This window comes from Hordeum vulgare, chromosome 5H (assembly GCF_904849725.1).
Source record: "Hordeum vulgare subsp. vulgare chromosome 5H, MorexV3_pseudomolecules_assembly, whole genome shotgun sequence".
Taxonomy (NCBI): Eukaryota; Viridiplantae; Streptophyta; class Magnoliopsida; order Poales; family Poaceae; genus Hordeum; species Hordeum vulgare.
In genome coordinates, this window is record NC_058522.1 from 526,126,426 (window position 1) to 526,148,143 (window position 21,718).

The 21,718-nt window shown below is 43.0% G+C and overlaps 1 protein-coding gene across 1 annotated transcript; it reads right to left on the bottom strand.

Annotated features, from left to right (window-relative positions):
- Positions 1 to 32: 32 nt before the first annotated feature.
- On the bottom strand, positions 33 to 6,352 carry LOC123452205. Its single transcript, XM_045128816.1, has 7 exons — positions 5,437 to 6,352; positions 5,123 to 5,359; positions 3,960 to 4,174; positions 3,637 to 3,812; positions 1,446 to 1,981; positions 1,220 to 1,292; positions 33 to 742 (listed from the first exon to the last, which is right to left on the bottom strand). Exons 1-7 carry the CDS (start codon positions 5,815 to 5,817, stop codon positions 261 to 263), a joined length of 2,100 nt encoding a protein of 699 aa, XP_044984751.1. The 5' UTR covers positions 5,818 to 6,352; the 3' UTR covers positions 33 to 260.
- Between the last annotated feature and the right edge of the window lie 15,366 nt (positions 6,353 to 21,718).

The following is a 21,718-nucleotide window of genomic DNA, read 5'->3' on the forward strand; positions in this document are numbered from 1 at the left end:
ATCATGTCGACAAATCACAGAATAAACACAAATTACCAGCATAGTCATCACTGAACTGAATGTACGATTAAAGTCTGAAACTGGTGATTCAGATGTTGGGGGACTGTTCCTAGAGCAGCAGCAGCCTGACGGTGCGCCCTGGAGAGAGCAGCACCTTTGTCGGAGATGGGTATACAACAGTACAACAGCACAAGAGACATACCCAATGTACAGTTCAGGGTAAACTATGGTATCTAAGTTCAAGCTAGTCAAACTTCGAGCTACTCCGCAGGTGGCAAACCAAAGTGCTCCTTGACGCTCGCCGGTGCTTTGCGGAACCCTTTGGAGACTTTGAGCATAGTCTGGAACTTCTCCTCCTCGCGCTTCACTTGCTCCACTCGGTTAGTAATGTTGGAGAGAAGCACGCTGTAGCGCGAGATGTCGGATAAGGGGTTAGGATCTGCAAGCTGGGACCTGTCTGACTCAAGCTGACGATACAGGCTGAGGACATAATCTTTCTGAGAATAAAGCTTCTGCTCAGCCAGCCTGTATTCTGCTTCCTGAGATTTCTTCAGTTCTAGAAGGGAATTATCTATCTCATCCTCAAATTTGAGAGACATCTCGGTGTGATCACCAGTAATGAAAATTGGAACACTTTCGGCAGCCCTCTGCAGCTCATTATCAACCATTGGATCAGTCAGATATGGGTACTGTGGCTCAGTCCCTAGCAATGTGACACCAGCAATAGGTGGGGAACTTTCTTCTGCATGAGCCATAAGAAGAAAAGAACCCAGTTATGGACAAGCAATATGTGAAGCAACAACTACAGAACACCAGAGATACAAACTGTTCTTTGAGTTCTACAACGTTCTGACACATGACATAATTGAGGTTGTTCAAGATTACAATAAACATAAGGATTAAATCATTTCCACAGCAGAAAAGAAAGAACAGGTATGACAGAAAATACTAAAATCAGCAAGTTGCAACTTACATAAGCTACCAAAGCATTACTTGTCCAAGTAAAATATGATGTGTGTAGGAAAAACCTCAGATGGGTTTGAATATCATGATCCTACAATTTCTGCATAATCTACAGAGTTTGGGTTTATTGGAATTATGTTGACCACCAGATGTCCCAACCATTACAACTAGGTTGGGACCTTTTAGGATTATCTAAAATCCCACAAAAGCATTTCACCCTCAATGTTCTCTTAATTGCACTAAACAATAAGTTTACCTGCATTCAGTATTGACATGCCATCACCATCCTCCATATTCCATATTTCAGCAAGATCAACCCCATTATTCACCTGCATTAAACAATACACTGTCAAACCATAGTCTTGGACTACTGAAAACAAAGTTGTGCACCGTGCGCAGTATTAGCACCAATCAGAGGTGTACTAATACTAACCAAACCATGGTACCTAACTATTCTAATGAGACCTATACATCACACTCACCTTTGCCATCACTGATGCCATATAGTCCTCCAAGCTTTTCGCTTGCACTTGTCTTGAACCACGCAAGATGCACAAGCCCATATTAAGGATTGGCTGAATCTCACTCCTTGATCCAACAGAGCGACATGTTTCCAGGAGTTTCTCCACATGCATCATCAGGTTGGTTTTGTTGTCACACCGCCTGCAGTAATATTGCACATCCAACCCGATGCTTCCTCCAACAGTTCCAGCCATGAAAATCCTCAGAGCACAGTCAAGGTGGGCAAGATGCCCACAGATGTAGTTCTCTACCACAACTGCCTCACACTTGATGTAACTATAACCTCCAAAGGAATCGTTAACAGACTTGCCACAGAGAATGCAACAGCATGTACGACAGAAATCAGGATGTACGCAGCAGATGTCACAATTCCCTGCTGGTGATGATTCAATAAACCCTTCTTTCCCAAGATTGCACGCCTTATTCCGAGCCTTGCATGGTCCATCAGGATCCGCCAGGTCATCTTCAGGTTCAACGCGTTCCACTTGAAGGGTTCCTGGACATATTAAGGTGTTACAAAACTGCACAAAATGAACAATCTACATTGAAATAGCAGCAAATATGCAAATGCGGTAGAAATGATGATTCTTCTTTTTTAGCATGAAGACTACGAATCAGCCTATCAAATGATGAAATTATTTTTTTTATTATGTCATGCCACTTCGTTACTAGACAAATCCTCGTGCATTCTCCAGGTTACATATGAAGAAAACTAAAAAAGAAAAATAAAGAAGAAGATAAATCCAGATGCCATGTTTAAATGACAGTCGTGGATGAGGAGAAATGATTTGCTTCCGTTTATGTGAGTTAGGATTGGGAAAAACCACCACTTGAATGGGGAGAACAAAGCTCACCGTCACTTGGGTAGAGAGCGACAGGTAAGACAAGGGCGCGAGCATAACTCTGCGCAAGGGGAGCGGGGGACGGAAAGCGCCACCGCTTCAATTGGTTGTGCCACAAAAAGTTGAAGGAGAAGGGAACCATCACTAGAAGTGGTAGGCTGGAAGGAGATGTAAGAATTAGAGTGGCGGCTAGTGTTGTGATGTAAGAATTAGAGTGGCGGCTAGGGTTTGGGATTTGAGGAAGAGATAAGTTATACAGACATGTTGACAAGCAAGGGCGGGCCTAGGGCACGGGCTATATATGGACATGTTGACAAGCAAGGGTGGGCCAGGGCTATGAGGACTCTAGCCCAGGTCCAGTTCAAGCGCACACTGAGGAAAAATTGCTGAAATATACACAGCTCAGCAACCTTTTAAGCCCAGCTCAGCCACCTCGTAATTTCCTGGGCCCAACAAGACATGTAAAAACAAATGGGATAAAAACTAATCCTGATACATGTACATACATAATAAAATCACACATGTGCATCTATTGAAAATTGACTGAACTTAAAGAAATTCCCCGGTTAGCCATAGACCTAAAAAAGGACCGTTTTCAAAATTTATATGGGTACAGCTATTAGGCTGCACAATAGACATAATTGTAAAAAGAAGATTCAATGCATAATAGCAATTGCAGATGTGGAATGCGTAACAACACGTCACGCGACCCTCATACTCATTATCTTCATTATTTCCCATGTAATTCCATAGGTAATGTTGCCGACTCATGTTGTTATCCTTTATATACAGTGAAATGTCGTGTCAATGGATTATCTTATCAGTAAGACGTCTACTAAGTGGTAAATGACAAAGTCAATGGTGAAGATTCAATGAAGCATAGAAGTATGGAATGGACATGCATAGTATGGAGCTGCTGCAACGTGCTAGTTGTAACAGAACCGTATACTCTTGCAGGAAAACAACAGGCTTCACTTATGAAACAAAACCACCGAAAACATAAAGATATAAAATAAAAGCTAATACTGACATACAAGAACCGAGGTGAATACTGTGTACATTCAAGGAAGTTATTTAGTAGATACAAGAAAAGAGAATAAAAGAACCTCACACCCCAGGTATGTATAGTAACTAGTGCTACCAAGTTAAATTTCTTCCAAAAAAAAGTCACAAGGGTGGCCAAACATAGAAAAAAAAGGACCGGCATAGAAGAAATGGCTCTGGAGAGGTCAAAAATCATATGCATTGGTTTACAGAAGCACCCATTACTCATTAGATGCTACACGCTACAGTGGTTTTAAGGTCTAACCTCTTTGAATCCCGCCTCCTGCAGTAGCAGGAATCTTCCATATGAACATAGAGAAAAATGTGCTAGGTTCAACATCTGGAAAGTTGCTCTTGATAAACTCTCCAACTTTTATTCTACTTGTGAATGATGTCTTTTTACCAGTAGCATCACGAAAACGCGAGGGCGGGGCAAGATATCTGTACAAAGTCAAATCCACAACATAAGTCAATATGCTAAAGCTAAATTGAGAAATTAACCCTCTCTACGAATTTCTGCATTTTTTGCTTGGGCAAGACTACTGAAATTTGGATCTAACCTATTAAGGCCTTGACAAAAGCATTTACCTGTCAATCCAGTGACCACCTGCAGCAATTCTGTTCCCCACTTTCCACTGCCACTGATCTCCAGGAGATGGCCAATTTTCAGGAGCATAGGGCAAACCCTTGCCATATGCATTAGCATGAACAGGTATGGCAACAAGGCCATTCTCACTTTTGCACAATTCTGATAAATCGAGTTCCCCAATAAAGTTATTTTCTTCTACCACATCATCAGGTAGCTGAAAGGAACAAGAATCTAATCAATGCACAGCTCAAATTCTACTTAACTCGGGAGATATTAAGATAGAACTTTCCCAATATTACGTTTTCCAAGAAATCATGTTAAGAAAATGCTTGAAATTCATACGTTGCTGTTGAGAAAAGGAAGTTTTATTTCATTTACCACTAGGACACAGTTACCCTGGTTCAGATTTCTTAATACACTTTTCCCCATATAAAGCAGAGATATATTATAACACTCACTCCATTAAGATTAATACAAATATAATGGAAGCAAGTAAGTTGTTATTCAGGGCCTTAAGGTTATGTAAGTGTATCACTCTGCTGAACAATACTGGTAAAATTTCATTTCTAGGGGTAGAGGGCGAATTCATTCACAAGTAGAAAGTGCCATGGGAGAATATCTTAATTACCAAGTATATTCAAATATAGAAACACAAACAGGCCGATTCAAATAGCTACCTTGCCCGAGTGAATAGGTTCACAAATTAACAACTTATTGTACAAGCAGGCAACTGTACCAGAATGGCACAAGAATGTGTAGATTATGAGAGAAGTCACACCATAAAGCTAAAAGGCATAACTTAGTGCGCTTCCATTTATCCATGTTCTGATATTCCCATACGCATCCAGTAAGCAAAAGACCCTGATTCAAGTCCTGCTTAGTCCTAGCCAACATTGACACATTTGTTGTTTGGCAAATCATGGCTTGCCATATTAACTACGGCAACCAAATCACACGTCACACAATTGTGACAATAGCCCTAAGGAAACATGGTAGACCACAAACCTAGCGATGAAACAAACATTGGTGGTTTGCCTAAGAAAGTGATAACCTAAAGTTAGGCACTGAAACCAACACCATGCTAAGCTTACTTTGATCAGCAACCATAACAAAATAACATGCACTATTTGGTTGACAACTGTTCAGCTTCAGGGATCGATACCTCATTTTTATCCATTACTTGATTTGAACTTTGGACGATCGCTAACTCAAAGCCATTTGATGACGTCTGTTGACGTTGAGGTCTATCCTTTGGTGGTTCTATTCGCGCCTTTTTTTTCGAAGGACCTTTCGAGTTCTCAAAAGCAGGTCGTCTCTCCCTATCCTTACCAAATAACTCCAATAACCTATCGTAATGGTCAATGGTCTTCGTCATCCATTTCTTGGCTTCTGGTTTTTTCTACAAGATCAAAGCAAAAGAAATTATATCAGCTTGGCAACACACATATATATATGCTTGATCAGTGGCACACAGACCTCAATCAATTCCCTCCAGACTTGAGGGTCGGCGTGGAACCTCCGGGTTGCCGGGTTCCATTTAATCCCGCTCTCCTTGTCGAAAAGGTTCTCGCATTCATGGAACATGTCCTTGACATGCTTGAGACGGTTCTTGATGTTGGACCTGTCGATCCCCACCCCGAACCTCTCGCCGACCCCGGTGATGACGCTCTCATAAGCGACGGTCATGAACCTGCCCTCGGCGCTCCTTTTCCCGATATCCTGCTGGTGCAGGAGCGAGTCGATGAGATACTCATTCATCTCTTCGGTCCAAACCACAATATCCCTGCCGTGCGGCCTGGAGGCAGACCCTCCATTGCTGCCGCCGGAGCCGAACTGGTTCGTGGAGATACTGGTCATCTCCCCAGGTCCAAACCCCTCCGACGACCCCTGGCACCAGGGGCGGATCTAGACGGCGTTCCGGGCGTGCGCGGCGGCACACCCAGAGGTCGTGAGGTTCAGCGGGACTTAACCAGTCGCCGGATAAAATCAAACCCCACACATCGAAACGAATGAAAACAAGGACGGCGGTACGGGGTGGAGGGAGAAGGCAGGAACGCGATGCGCCGACGAGGAAGAACTGGACGGAACGGGGACGGCGAGGGCGGGCGGGGCTGAGGCGGTCGGCGGTCGGCGGGCGGAATTGAGGCGGGCGGCGGGAGGCGGATGTAGGGCGCGGCGGTGGGCGGCTAGCGGGGAGAGATCTGCCGGGCCTCGGGATGGATAGGGTATGAGATTTGCTCCTCGCGTGATCTTACCAGCGATGGGGAGGGGAGGGGAGGGGAGAGGAGAGGGGAGGAGCCTGAAGAACGAGGGGAACGGGGACGGCGAGGAGGGGGAGAGGACAGACACTGATAACTGCAATCGAACCGAGACCGAGAGACACGTTGAGATTGAGAGAGTGTGCTAGGGCATGTATGTAGACGCCGTATGTAAACGCCCCCGTAGAATACTCTAGGGCCTAGGGTCTAACCGTATGTGATGTAGTAGTAGTATGTTAGGTGGGTGACAACCCATGATTGTCTCTTGTTACTCGATTTGAAAACATTAATTATATAGATCTTATATTATCTCTATAGCAATGAGGTCATCGAAAAACCTCAGAGATCACTTGATGTCTATCTTCTTTCTTTCTCCATCGTCCACACTCAACAACCATCATATCTGGTATTTCTTACCTGCAACCTACATAGGACGAAGATGGCACATGTCCTTGGCTTCAAAGTGATGGCAGTAATGAAAACCTTCTCAACCAACAAAAGCAGTAGTGACATGATCGGGGCTACCTAACCTTTTGATAGGGTTTTAATCTCGCTCTTGATTGTTGATTCTTCCTTGTGGCACATGTTCTTGTGATGTGTTATTCTGTGTGATCTGTATACCCCCATTTTTCTTATCTCCACTTCAACATCCTAGTTTAGAGTTTGTGACGGAGAGGTCGGGATCCCACGTTCCCCTACCATGAAAATCCCTTCACATAATCTCAATTTTCATACAATTGTTTACCTTGTTTGGTTGTCTAGTGTTGCCTTAATGTCAGTGATGGAGGGAGTGGAAGGCCTGATGAAGAAAGTGCAGTTGTTAGATCCAAGAAAACAAGTTGAAGATCGCTAGTAAGGTTGTGACAATGAAACCTCGCGCGATGTGGAAACTGATCTCTATAAAGCCAATGTTGAAGGATTGATCAATACAATTTGCAAGATCTAGTGCCCCTAACTTCAAATATCTCGATGAGAATGTCTTCTTGACATTCTATCAAGCCTTTCGGGAAACACAAAGCATCGGAGGAGGGCCCTTAGAAGTTCGACGATGATCTACTTGTGATGGGGGATTTTGATGCTACCAAAACCATTGAGAAGTACGAGTTTTCATGTATACCAATTTGGTTGTGAATTCTGGACCTACATCTATTGATTGTGAATAAGTGGATGAGGAGAAGCAATAGGAGAAGTTCAAGAAGTTACTGCTAGTGAAGATGGGATGGTTGTACGGCAATAACTTAGGGTGAATGCCTAGATGTGTTAAAACGTTGGATGAGAGCGATTATTGGTCACACAAATAAGGGTGCTCAATAAAAATGAAGAAATGTGTGGTGCGTCAATATGTTAAAATGATTGGGAATGATACCACCGGAGGGGGGACCATGGCAAAAGAAAGCAATTCATGGGGCAGTGAACGTGGAAGACTCCATGAGGAATGCTCGCTTCGACAGTGTGGTTGTGGCTCTAAAATCTCCCATGGAGAAAAGACAATGGATTTTAATCCTACTGAAATGTTGATCAACTAGGGATGAGAGAGAGATCAAGCATTATGAAGTTGATAGATAGGGTAGTGAAGGGTATGACTACAGTTGCAAACATAAAAGCTAACCTTTTCAAGGACATGAAACAAGCATATGGAATTGTAATACTGAGAAGGTTGTCGATGCAATAATAGGCTAGGGGCAACGACGAGATGGTTTGTGGTGAACCAACAAGTAGTATGCATGTGGAGGCGATGGAGGAGTGGAGATCTAAAGGCGAAAGGACTATTTTGGGAAGTGGCCTGCATGGGCCATGCACGTCAAGAGAAAGGAGATAGAAACCTTTTGCATGGGACATGCAACGAACCGACCTAGGAAGGTAAAGGAAAATGAAGAAAACTTAGGGTGTATAAAAGAAAAGGCTGGTAGATGGTAGGTTTCAATGCTGATTTGAATGTAGTCATTAAATAGAAATGAGCAATTACATGCAAGGGCATGGAAGTTGGTGCAAAGAGAAGATAAATGCAAGTATGGAAAAAAGGAAATTGTAACTAGGGTTTCATGGACAACCCTACGAGATCGAATGCATGTTACCTCCTCGAACTACGGTGGGCAAAAAACCAGATACCTGAAGCTTGAACCTGAAAAACCAAACTTGTATTGCCCGAACCCACAAAACCCAAGCACTATATCGGGTAGAAGTTTTGGAAATCCAATATTTATTTGGGTAATTTGGTTATAAGGCCACGACCCAGAATAGCCCAAATTATTTTGCAGTCCGGTAAAAATACCACGCACATAGACAACTAAGAAAAGGCCCAGACATAATCGCCATCGCTGCTCGCTACCCCCCACAAAACCAAGATGAGGTCACCACTCAGTCGTGACCAACTCCTTCTCCCTTCTCACACCCGCGCATCGTCGGGCTAGCCAACGGTCACCACCATGCATGGTTGTCGCTTGGCCCAGACAACCTGCAAGGCCACTTCGGTCGAGCTTCCCTCGCGTGTGGTTGTTTCCCTTCTCCTCCTGTTCCTCCCTGACTAACATCCCAGATGCAACACTAGACACACCGCCTCACGCAGGTCAGCTCTAGCCTTCGACTGTTGTTCTCTATGAGCTCCGGCTAGAGAGCTCCGCCTGTTGGAAATATGCCCTAGAGGAAATAATAAAATAGTTATTATTATATTTCCTGTTCCAAGATAATCATTTATTATCCATGCTAGAATTGTATTGAATGGAAACGCAAATACATGTGTGGATATATAGACAAAACAATGTCCCTAGTGAGCCTCTAGTTGACTAGCTCGTTGATCAAAGATGGTTAAGGTTTCCTAGCCATAGACAAGTGTTGTCACTTGATAAGGGATCACATCATTAGGAGAATGATGTGATGGACAAGACCCAAAACATAAACGTAGCATGTGATCATGTTATTTTATTGCTATTGTTTTCTGCATGTCAAGTATACATTGCTATGACCATGAGATCATGTAACTCACTGACACCGAGGAATGCCTTGTGTGTATCAAACATCGCAACGTAACTGGGTGACTATAAAGGTGCTCTACAGGTATCTCCGAAGGTGTCCGTTGAGTTAGCATGGATCAAGACTGGGATTTGTCACTCCATATGACGGAGAGGTATCTCGGGGGCCCACTCGGTAATACAACATCACAAACAAGCCTTGCAAGCAATGTGACTAAAGAGTTAGCCACGTGATCTTGTATTACGGAACAAGTAAAGAGACTTGGCGGTAACGAGATTGAAATAGGTATAGAGATACCGACGATTGAATCTCGGGCAAGTAACATACCGAAGGACAAAGGGAATGTTATACGGGATTAATTGAATCCTTAACATATGGGTTCCACCGATAAGATCTTCATAGAATATGTAGGATCCAATATGGGCATCCAGGTCCCGCTATTAGATATTGACCAGAGAGTGTCTCGGTCATGTCTACATAGTTCTCGAACCCGCAGGATCTGCACACTTCAGGTTCGGTGATGTTTCAGTATAGTTCAATTATTGATGTTGGTAACCGAAGGTTGTTCGGAGTCCTGGATGAGATCCCGGACATCACGAGGGTTTCTGAAATGGGTTGGAGACGAAGATTGATATATAGGAAGTATCAATTTGGCTTCCGAAAGGTTTTCGGGCATTACCGGTAAAGCACCGGGAGTGACGAATGGGTTCCGGAGTTCCACCGGGAGGAGCCACCCACCCAGGAGAGAACCAAAGAGGCCCAAGGGTGGCGCACCAGCCCCTAGTGGGCTGGTGGCCATCCCAAGAAGGGCCAATTCAGCCGAAGTAGGAGAAAGGAAAGGAGAGGTGGGGCAAACCGAATTGGGGAAGGAGGACTCCACCTTCCAAGTTGTGTTGGAGGAGGACTCCTCCTCCTCTCTTGCGTCGGTCGAAACCCTAGGGATTTTCCCCTAGGGCGCCAGCCCTCCCTCCCACTTATATATAGTGGAGGTGAGAGAGGCTTTTGGCACTCAAGCCATAGCTCATCCCTCTCTCCCTCCACCACTTCGTGACACCCTGTAGCTAGTTCGGTACGGTACGACAAAGCCCTGCCGGAGTAGCTCTACAACCATCGCCGCCACACCGTCGTACTACCGGAAAATTCAGCTACCTCTTCATCTCTCTTGTTGGATCAAGAATGTGGAGATCATCATCGAGTTGCACGTGTGCTGAACACGGAGGTGTCGTCCGTTCGGCACTAGATCGAGATGGAGTTCGTGGGAAGACTTGCTATTTGGATCGCGGAGACGTTCGACTACATCAACTGCGTTTCTTAACGTTTCCCGCTTAGTGATCTACAAGGGTATCTGCATCCGATCTCCCCTCTCGTAGATGATCATCACCATGGATAGGTATTTCCTGTGCATAGGAATTTTTTTGTTTCCCTTGCAACGTTCCCCTTCACCGCCACCTCTGGAGGTGTAGTCCCACCTCGCCCGAAGACCTCTTGCTCTGGCCAGAATCTATCGATTGCAAGTCGATCCCATCGTGTTTCCCCTGCACCAGGGTGTCTGTGTGTGGTATTTTTGGTAATTTGGGATTGTATGAACCCAATTTTTTGGGTACCCGAATTGTTGCTATCAAAATATTTGGACAATATCGATTCTTGTTAAACCCAAATGTTTTAAAACCATAATTACCCAAGCCAAAATTTTGGGTAACCCAAATGCCCAGCTTGACTACTTGGGCTTGGGGAGTGACCCAATAGTATTTTTTGGATACATAGAAGGATGACCTTGATTTGTTTTCCTTTTTGAGACAAAGATGGATAAGAGAAGTATATAGTTGTTTCGGTGGAATCTTGGCTTGTCAAATTGGTGGCTAAAAGTTGTGAGGGGCATAGTGTTGGTTTGGCAATTTTTGGAGGAATTATACAGCTAAAACAAGGTTGTATGGAGATGTCATATTGATGTGGTGATTGTTGAATCATATAGGTTTGAATGGAGGTTGCTAGTATAATGGATAACCTGAGATGGAAGAGCAAGAAGGGACACTGTGATTGTTGAGAAATATTAAGCATCATAGTATGCTCGCGTGGTTATGCTTCGGGGATTTTTAAAGAAGTCATTTTATCTTGTCAAAAGGATGGTGTGGTGGGTCAAACACATGTGTACATGTATCAAATAAAGGAGGCCAATGAACATACAAGATTGCATGATTGAACTTTGTGGAAGATCCTTTTCCATGTAGAAATCATAGCTAGAATACTGTCATCTACATCGAGAAGAGTCTTGAGAGGTGGTGGCTATGTAGAATAGTCTAGAGTCATATGATGCCAATAACACATATCTATATCAATTACATACAAAGGGTATGGGACCCCACCATGACCTCCTCCACCAAAATCATTTCATACAATCTAGGGTGCATGATCGCAATACTCCTATTTCCCTAGCTTAGTTCTCTAGTGTGCCCTTGATGGTAGTAATGGACACAATGAAGGGCTTGATATAAAAGCTTCAATTGCGATATGCCTAAGAAAGGCTTTAATATCAATGTGATGGAATTGGTATAGTTGGGATGATGTAACTTCATGTGATGGGAAAATAACTCTCCGATGGTTGGCGTTAAATGAAGGATTAGTAGGTTTGTATGTACGATCAGGTGCCCCCTTCGTCGACTGATTGCATAAGTCTTAGTGAGAATGTATTCTTGACATTCCATCAAGCCTCCGAGGAACACAAACATTAGTGGAGGCCCCATGGATGTTCAACGATAATCTACCTGTGATGTTTGATGCTGGTAAAACCATTGGGGGATACAAGTTCTCGCGTATACCAATTTGGTTGTGAGTCTTTAACGTGCCTTTGTTGATGATAAATAAAGGGACGGGGAAGCAATGTGATAAGTTTAGAAATTGATGCGGGTGTAGATGAGATAAATTACATTTATAGATCACCAAATCATTGATGATAGATAATATGGTAAAAGTGGGACAAAACGGGAGAGAAAATGTTACCCTTTATGACAAATTATTTCCATATTTTAACCTCACTTGTAGAATAACTGGACACAATGGGTGCTCAATAAAACTAAATTTCTTTAGTGATGTTCAATCGCTTAACATTTTAGGCTTTGGATTTCCCTTTACTAGGATTCTCTCAGATATGTGGGCGGAAAATGAGTTGCTTGGACAATATTTGTCTTAATTCCGTAGAGCTGGGAAATGTTGAGTATCAAAGAATATGGGAGGGGTCATTTATTTACAAATATCTCTATGCTTTAGGCCTCTCTATGCTTGCTAAACAAGGATGGAGATTACTAGCTAACATCGAGTCCCTATGTGCAAGAGTAATGAAGGCACTCTTTGATTTTGTAAGAAGTAGCAAGGAGGGAATTTCTTATGATGGTGAAACATGCTCAAACGACTCGAGCTTATTGCAGAAGGTGTGATTAAAAGGGTTTATGATGGTGCTACAGTGAAAACATGGGAGGTTGGCTTCTCGGACCTTGGAGCATGCATCTAATCACCCCATGACGGTAGAAAATAGTACTCCCTCCGATCTACATTACTTGTCCCTCGAATGGTTGTATCTAGACGTATTTCAGTGCTAGATACATCCGTTTGAGCGGCAAGTAATATGGATCGGAGGGAGTAAGTAAAATTAGTGAACTAATTGGCCCTTATACATGAACCTTGTGTGTGACATCTTTTGTAACCGGATACATCTTCTCTTGCGCATGAGCTCTTTTAGGGCATGTTTGGTTCACAAGATTCTAAAAACATAGGAATAGAAAAAACGCACAGAAATAGAGTAGGTGAACTTTTACAAAACAAAAAACATATAAATAAAAACTAGATGCAAAACAAAGTATTTGAAAATACATGCATTTTGCAAGCTCAGATGTTTGCTTCATAAGAATACGAAAAACAGAGGATTCTTAATAAACATGAACAAATCAAAGTCAAAACGCATGAAAACTGTGATTATAATGTAATTTTGCCACTAATCTTAGTCTCATTCTTAGAAGTGGCTGTAAAATTCCTATGTTTTTCCTTCGAAAGAGAGATCAAAGGACAAATTTCCGTGTTTTCCCTGTATTACTCCATTCCTTTAAACCAAACACACAAATAGTGCCAGTATATGAAAAGTCATATTCACATGTTTTTCTCAATTGTTTCTTTGAACCAAAGAGGTCCTTAACATGCTGTGACATATACGTGGACAAGTTTTTTATCCCACAACTAAGGCCCTGTTTGGAACCACACAGATTATATAATCCAGTTTTTATAATCTATTTTGTCTCCAAACATGACAGATTATGGTGTAGATTATAAAAACTAGATGGACAGATTATTAAAAACTCATAATCTACTCTACACCAGCTAAAATCAGATTATGGATTGCTAATGACCCATTACCCTTGTAAAGTTGGAGATAATTACATTCCTACCACCGCCACCCTCCTCTTTTTAAAAAAAAGAGAGGGCGGACAGGTCATTATGCAATGTAAAACCTGGATTATAGTTTATATAATCTGACATCCAAACATGCCCACTTAGATTATTTTTATAAACCAGATTATATAATCTATCTTCATAATCCAGATTATCATAATCTATTGTGGTTCCAAACATGACCTAATATTACAATGGCCTATTGGGAGGTAAGATGATGTCTATGATGTTTCAGGGCTAATATGGACATTTTACTTTTATAAATAATGAAACAAAATATATTGCTATTAAAACACAACAACAAAAAGGAAAGATATATCAATGTCAATTAATGATATCTCTATCTTCCAACTTTGGTTGCATATCATACATGTACGTACAATAAATGCTAGTATCCTAAAGATTGTTAGCTAAAAAAACTTCCCTCTTTTAGGCCCAAAGCATTAGGGCACTACACAAAGAAGATTTCACATATCTGGTGTTTTAAGTACATGGATATATTGAGTATTTATTACTAAGTAATGTATAAACTATGCTTTCGTCATTTGTACCACATGCACGTAGCAGATATCACATAGGCAAAAACATAATCATTAAAAAAATATCAACGAATATTTCTATGGTGCGTGTATTAAATGCAAAAATATAATAATTAAATATTTATCTTTAGATGGCACTATGATGTACATTTTTTTCTTCTAAAACAATACATTTTTATCAAACATGACGTACATATGGAGGTCTATTTTTGAAAGAGCGCATCGAATATGTTGAAATTATTTGTTTTCAATCTTGTTAAACTTACTATGTTCGTACACCTCATTTTACCATTGATCAATTGACGTTTGAGACTAAATTATCCTCCGAGCGTCTTAAATCTTCTCATCTATGAGTATATGAATGATGTGTATTTACTTTTAAGTTGGCATACCGACTAAAACGATAGCTTGCTGAAATTGAAGTACATGGACAGTGGGAAAGTTTGGATATGAGTAGTATCATTTCAACTAGAATGCGGAGGAATGAAGTACCCTGTGAAACTTCGATAACTTCTTTCAAGAATTTCCCAAAATAGCTTACTGTCAGACTAAACCTTGCGTGATGAGTGATGGAAGTGGATCATGTCTGCCACATGCATAGTCCCTTTGACGAGGACGACAACTATTTGTTTCTAAAGTGCAAGCAAGGCAAAGAAATGTGGAGTGGGCTGCAGTTAAAAGATAAGAGACCTTCGCTGTTTACTTGCTCATGACCGAGAGGGACCATTGAATGTGGGTTAAAACTTGAAGCCTAGAAGAAGATATTGTTTGCACCAATGTGGTAGTGGCGCCAAGTGACAAGTGTGATTCCCATGAGATCCTTGTGTTCATGGTCACAAGATCGGCTAATGAGTCTCAACATTTTTTTCATCCAGGACCAAAAGGCAAAGGAACAACAAACCTCTACGAGAGGACAGTGGAGGAGATGCAGGGAGGCACAAACGTGTAGATAATAGATAAGAGACAATCACTAATTAGTTGCTCATTACCGAGAGAGACCATTGCTTGTGGTTAAAAATTGAAGCCATGAAGATGGTGTTTGCACCAATGTGGTGGTGGTGGCACGTGACCAATGTAATTCCCATGATACCCTTGTGTTCCTCCTTAGAAGATTGGCTAATGATTCTGAACATTTTTTTCATCCGGGACAAAAAGGCAAAGGAACAACAACCCTACACTAGAGGGCAATCGTGGAGATGCAAGGGAGCAAGGACCCTACAATTCAAAGATAAGAGAGCATCACCGATTAGTTGCTCGTGACCAAGAGAGACCATTGATTAGGGGTTAAAACTTGAAGCTAAGAAAACAATGTTGTTTGCACAAATGTGATGGCGGCGGCAGGTGACCAACGTGATTCCCATGAGACCCTTGTGTACCTGCTTAGAAGATCGGCTAATGAGTCTAAACAATTTTTTTTCATCCAGGACACAAAGGCAAAGGAACAACAACCCTCCACAAAGGACAATGGTGGAGATGCAAGGAGGCAAGGACCATACAATTAAAAGATAAGAAACTGTCATTGATCTGTTGCTCATGATCGAGAGAGACCATTGATTGTGGGTTAAAACTGGAAGAGAAGAAGTTGTTGTTGGCACCAATGTGGTGGTGGCACTAGGTGACCAATGTAATTCCCACAAGACCCTTGTGTTCCTGGTGAGAAGATCGACTAATAAGTTTGAACATTTTTTTCATCTGGTACAAAAGGCAAAGAAACAGCAACCCTCCAGGAGAGGACGATGGTGGAGACAAAGGGAGGCAAGGACCATGGAGTTAAAAGATAAGATAACGTCACTGATTACTTGTTCATGACCGTGAGAGACTATTGATTGTGGGTTAAAACTTGAAGCCAAGAAGAAGCTGTCGTTTGCACCAATGTGGTGGTGGCGGGTGGTGGACAATGTAATTCCCATGAGACCCTTGTGTTTGTGGTTAAAAGATCAGCTAATGAGTCTGAACATTTCTATTCCATCCGAGAGAAAAAGGCAAAGGAACATCAGCACTCCACGAGAGGACAATGATGGAGACGTAGGGAGGCAAGGACGCATTGATAAAAGATAAGAGACCAACACTAATTAGTTGATCATGACCGAGAAAGATCATTGATTGTGGTTAAAACTTGAAGCCAAGAAGAAGATGTCGTTTGCACCAATATGGTGGCAGCGGCAGGTGACCAATGTGATTCCCATGAGACCCTTGTGTTCCTGGTCAGAAGATCCGCTAATGAGTCTGAACAATTTTTTTCATCCGAGACAAAAAGGCAAAGTAACAACAACCCTCCACAAGAGGACAATGGTGGAGACACAGGGGGCAAGGACTGTGAAAATTAAAGATAAGATACCGTCATAGATTAGTTGCTCATGACCGAGAGGGATCATTGATTATGGTTTAAAATAAAGCCAAGAAGAAGTTGTTGTTTGCACTAGTGTGATGGCGGCGGCAGGTGACCAATGTAATTCCCATGAGACCCTTGCGTTCCTAGTTAGAAAATCGGCTAATGAGTCTAAACATTTTTTCATCCAGAGACAACAGCCCTTGATACGTCTCAAACGTATCTATAATTTTTGATGGTTCCCTGCTATTATCTTGTCAACTTTGGATGTTTTATATGCATGAATATGCTATTTTATATCTTTTTTGGGACTAACCTATTAACTCAGTGCCAAGTGCCAGTTTCTGTTTTTTCCGTGTTTTTGGCCCATTTTCACACGGAGTCCAAATGGAATGAAACTTTACGATGATTTTTTTGGACCAAAAGAGACCCCCGAAGCTTTGGAAGAAGGCCAGAAGAGCCACGAGGGAGTCACAAGCCCTGACGCCGCCACCACCACCACCCCCCCCCCGGTGGTGGAGACCAGGCTTGTGACCTCCTCGTGGGCCCAACTGACGCAATTCCACCGTCATAAATTCCTATAAATTCAGAAACCCCCAGAAAGAAACCTAGATCGGGAGTTCCGCTGCCGCAAGCCTCTGTAGCCACCAAAAACCAATCTGGAGCCCGTTCCAGCACCCTGCTGGAGGGGGAATCCATCTCTGGTGGCCATCTTCATCATCCCGGCGATCTCCATGATGAGGAGGGAGTAGTTCTCCCTCGGGGCTGACGGTATGTACCAGTAGCTATGTGTTTGATCTCTCTCTCTCTCTCGTGTTATTGAGATGTCTTGATCTCGATGTACCATGGGCTTTGCTACTATAGTTGGATCTTATGATGTTCTTCCCCCTCTCCCTCTTGTAATGAATTGAGTTTCCCCTTTGGAGTTATCTTATTGGATTGAGTCTTTAAGAACACTTGATGTATGTCTTGCACGTGTCTATCTGATGTGATCAACTTGCGGGTTTGTGACAATTGGGAACCTATGCATATGGGTTGGCACACGTGGATTCATGTGAGTACTTGATGTATTCTTTGGTGATCAACTTGCGGGTTCGTGACATTGGGAACCTATGCACAGGGGTTGGCACACGTTTTGACTCTCTGGTAGAAACTTTGGGGCACTCTTTGAAGTTCTATGTGTTGGTTGAATAGATGATTCTGAGATTATGTGATGCATATCGTATAATCATGCCCACGGATACTTGAGGTGACAATGGAGTATCTAGGTGACATTAGGGTCTTGGTTGATATGTATCTTAAGGTGTTATTCTAGTACGAACTCTTGAATAGATCGATCAGAAAGAATAACTTTGTGGTGGTTTCGTACACGACGATAATCTCTTCGTTTGTTCCCCGCTATTAGTGACTTTGGAGTGACTCTTTGTTGCATGTTGAGGGCTAGTTATATGATCCAATTATGTTCTCATTGTTGAGAGAACTTCACTAGTGAAAGTATGAACCCTAGGCCTTGTTTCCACGCATTGCAATACCGTTCGTGCTCACTTTTACCATTTGTTACCCTGCTGTTTTTGTAATTTCAGATTACAAAAACCTATATCTACCGTCCATATTCCACTTGTTTCACCTTCTCTTCGCCGAACTAGTGCACCTATACAACTTACCATTGTATTGGGTGTGTTGGGGACACAAGAGACTCTTTGTTATTTGGTTGCAGGGTTGCTTGAGAGAGACCATCTTCATCCTACGCCTCCCGCGGATTGATAAACCTTAGGTCACCCACTTGAGGGAAAATTGCCACCCTCCATTAGAGTACAATGGTGGAGACACAAGGGTGGCAAGAACCGCGTTGTTAAAAGACAAGAGATCATCACTGATTAGTAACTCATGCCCGAGAGATTCCATTAATTGTGGGTTAAATTTCAAGAAAGAAGAAGTTGTTGTTTGCACCAATGTGGTGGTGGTGGCCGATGACCAACGTAACTCCCATGATACCCTTGTGTTCATTTTCAGCAGATCGGCTACTGAGTCTCAACATTTCTTTTCAACAGGGACAAAAATGCAAAGGAACAACAACCCTCCACTAGAGGACAATGTTTGAGATGGAGGGGAGGGGGCAAGGACCATGTAGTTAAGATAAGAGAGTGTCACTGATTAGTTTCTCATGACGGAAAGAGACCACTGATTGTGGTTTAACACTTGAAGCCTCATACGTCTCCAACGTATCTATAATTTTTGAAGCTTTCATGCTATTATCTTGTCAAACTTTGGATATTTTGCATGCCTTTTATATATTTTTTGGGACTAACTTATTAACTCAGTGCCAAGTGTCAGTTCCTGTTTTTCCATGTTTTTTGGCCCCTTTGAGAGGAGATTTTGAAACGGAGTCCAAACGGAATAAAATCCCCGAAAAGAATTTTCCCGTAATGGAAGAAGATCAGGAGACTTGAGAGCGAAGGCAGGGGGCCCAGGGGCCCCACAAGACCTCATCCCGCGGCCAGGGGGGAGGCCGCGGCCCACATGCTTGTGCCCCCCTGGACACCCTTTGCCCTAGGGTTTGTGCCTATATATTCCCGAAAAATCCCAAAAAAATCAGGAGATCATCGAAAGTAATTTTCCGCCGCCGCAAGCTTCTGTCTCCTCAAGACCCCATCTGGGGCACGTTCTGGTGCCCTGCCGGAGGGGGATTCAGACATAGAGGGCTTCTTCATCAACACCATGAACTCTCCGATGATGCGTGAGTAGTTCACCATAGACCTACGGGTCCATAGCTAGTAACTAGATGGCTCCTTCTCTCTCTTGGATCTTCAATACAAAGTTCTCCATGATCTTCATGGAGATCTATCCGATGTAATCTTCTTTTGCGGTGCGTTTTTCGAGATCCGATGAATTGTGGATTTATGACCAGATTATCTATGAATCTTATTTGAGTTTCTTATGATCTCTCTTATGCATGATTTCATATCCTTGTAATTCTCTTCGAGTTGTGGGTTTTGTTTGGCCAACTAGATCTATGATTCTTGCAATGGGAGAAGTGCTTGGTTTTGGGTTCATACCGTGCGGTGACCTCACCCGGTGACAGAAGGGGTAGCAAGGCACGCATCGTGTTGTTGCCATCAAGGGTAAAAAGATGGGGTTTTCATCATTGGTTTGAGATTATCCCTCTTCATCATGTCATCTTACTTAAGGCGTTACTCTGTTCATCATGAACTCAATACACTAGATGCATGCTGGATAGCGGTCAATGTGTGAGTAATAGTAGTAGATGCAGAAAGTATCGGTCTACTTGTCTCGGACATGATGCCTATATGTATGATCATTGCCTTAGATATCGTCATGACTTTGCGCGGTTCTATCAATTGCTCGACAGTAATTTGTTCACCCACCGTGATATTTGCTATTTTGAGAGAAGCCTCTAGTGAACACTATGGCCCCCAGGGTCTACTCCTGTCATGCCCAAGATGCGACCCTATCCTCAATTTGGCACGAGGGCCTCGTCAGGGATAGAAGCACATCTCGTCGTGTCGCAAGAATGGATATCGTTACAAGTACATGTACTGAAAAGATGAGATATATGAAGGGTTGGCTTACACTCGCCACAAGCTACATCAGAGTCACATCAGCACATTACATAATCATCAAGAGTAAGAGCAGGGTCCGACTACGGACGAAAACAAACGACAAAAGAAGAACGACGTCCATCCTTGCTATCCCAGGCTGCTGGCCTGGAACCCGTCCTAGATCGATGATGAAGAAGAAGAAGAAGCAACTCCAAATGAACAATCAACGTGCTCGCGTCAAGTAACCTTTACCTGTACCTGCAACTGGTGTTGTAGTAATCTGTGAGCCACAGGGGACTCAGCAATCTCATTTCCAAAGGTATCAAGACTAGCAAAGCTTAATGGGTGAGGCATGGTTAAATGGTGAGGTTGCAGCAGCGGCTAAGCATATATTTGGTGGCTAACTTACGAGTACCAGAAATAAGAGGGGGAAGATCTACGCATAGCGGACGTGAACTACTGGTGATCAAATGAATGATCCTGAAACATCTATCTACGTCAGACATAACCCCACCGTGTCCTCGATCGGAGAAAGAACTCACGAAAGAGACAGCCACGGTTACACACGCAGTTGGCATGTTTTTAATTAAGTTAACTTCAATTTATCTATAACCAGTGTTAAACAAAGTTTCCACGTTGCCACATAACCGCGGGCACGGCTTTCCGAAAAGATTTAACCCTGCAGGGGTGCTCCAACTAGTCCATCACAAATTACCACAAGCCGCATAGAAATCCTCGATCACGAAGCTCGCGATCTCGTCGGATTCCCTAATGGAAAACCTCAACTCTGAGATTACCCAAAGCATCACCGGAATCCCGATGCACAAGATATGTCGTCAAAGGTAAAACTAATCCAGCAAGGCCGCCCGACGTGTCGACGATCCCGATAGGAGTCGCGTACCTCGTTCTCAGGACACGGCGGATGAGCTAGACGTCGGGATCGCTAAACCTCCGGGTGACCAGAGGGGCGCCGGACATCGCTCAGGTGGGGCCAACACTCATGAGGAGCACTGGCCCGGGGGTTGATTAAATTACCTCGGGTTAATTACTCCCTATGCAGTTTATTAGTGATTAGGCAAATGTAGTACCAAAGTTGGGCCTTGCCAGACCAGCTTTAATCTAAAACGAATTATCAAGGGGGTCCCCATAACAACCCCGATCGTGTTAGGAGCGCTCGTTTATGGAACATAACACCGGTATCCGAAACTAAGGGGGCAAAGGTGGAACAAAACACCAGGCTAGAAAGGCCGAACCTTCCACCTTTTACCAAGTATATAGGTGCGTTAAATTAAATAGCATTAATATATGGTGATATAACAAGGAACCCATGCTTTGCATGGAAGCAACTGCACCTGCAACTAGCAACGCTACCAACAGGGTTAAGCAAGCAGTAACATAGCCAATCAGTGGTTTGCTAGGTCGAACAGGTTGAAGGTGATCATGGCATTGTTGAGAGGCTGATATTTAACATGTGGTAGGCAACGAGACATAATCGATAGCAGCGATAAAACTAGCATGGCAATGATAGTAATGGTATCTGGGGAAATGATCATCTTGCCTGAGATCCCGCTTGGAAGAAGAACAACTCGGTGAAGTCAGCGAACCGACGTAGTCGAACAATCCTCACATTCCGTCACGCTTGCGGAACTCTATCGAGACGGAGGA

Coding starts and splice junctions, on each gene's coding strand:
- LOC123452205 (XM_045128816.1), bottom strand. CDS start 5,817: ATGACCAGTATCTCCACGAACCAGTTCGGCTCCGGCGGCAGCAATGGA. Junction 5,360..5,436: donor TCTGGAGGGAATTGATTGAG/GTCTGTGTGCCA, acceptor TTGATCTTGTAG/AAAAAACCAGAAGCCAAGAA. Junction 1,982..3,636: donor AGGAGGCGGGATTCAAAGAG/GTTAGACCTTAA, acceptor TAATATGTCCAG/GAACCCTTCAAGTGGAACGC.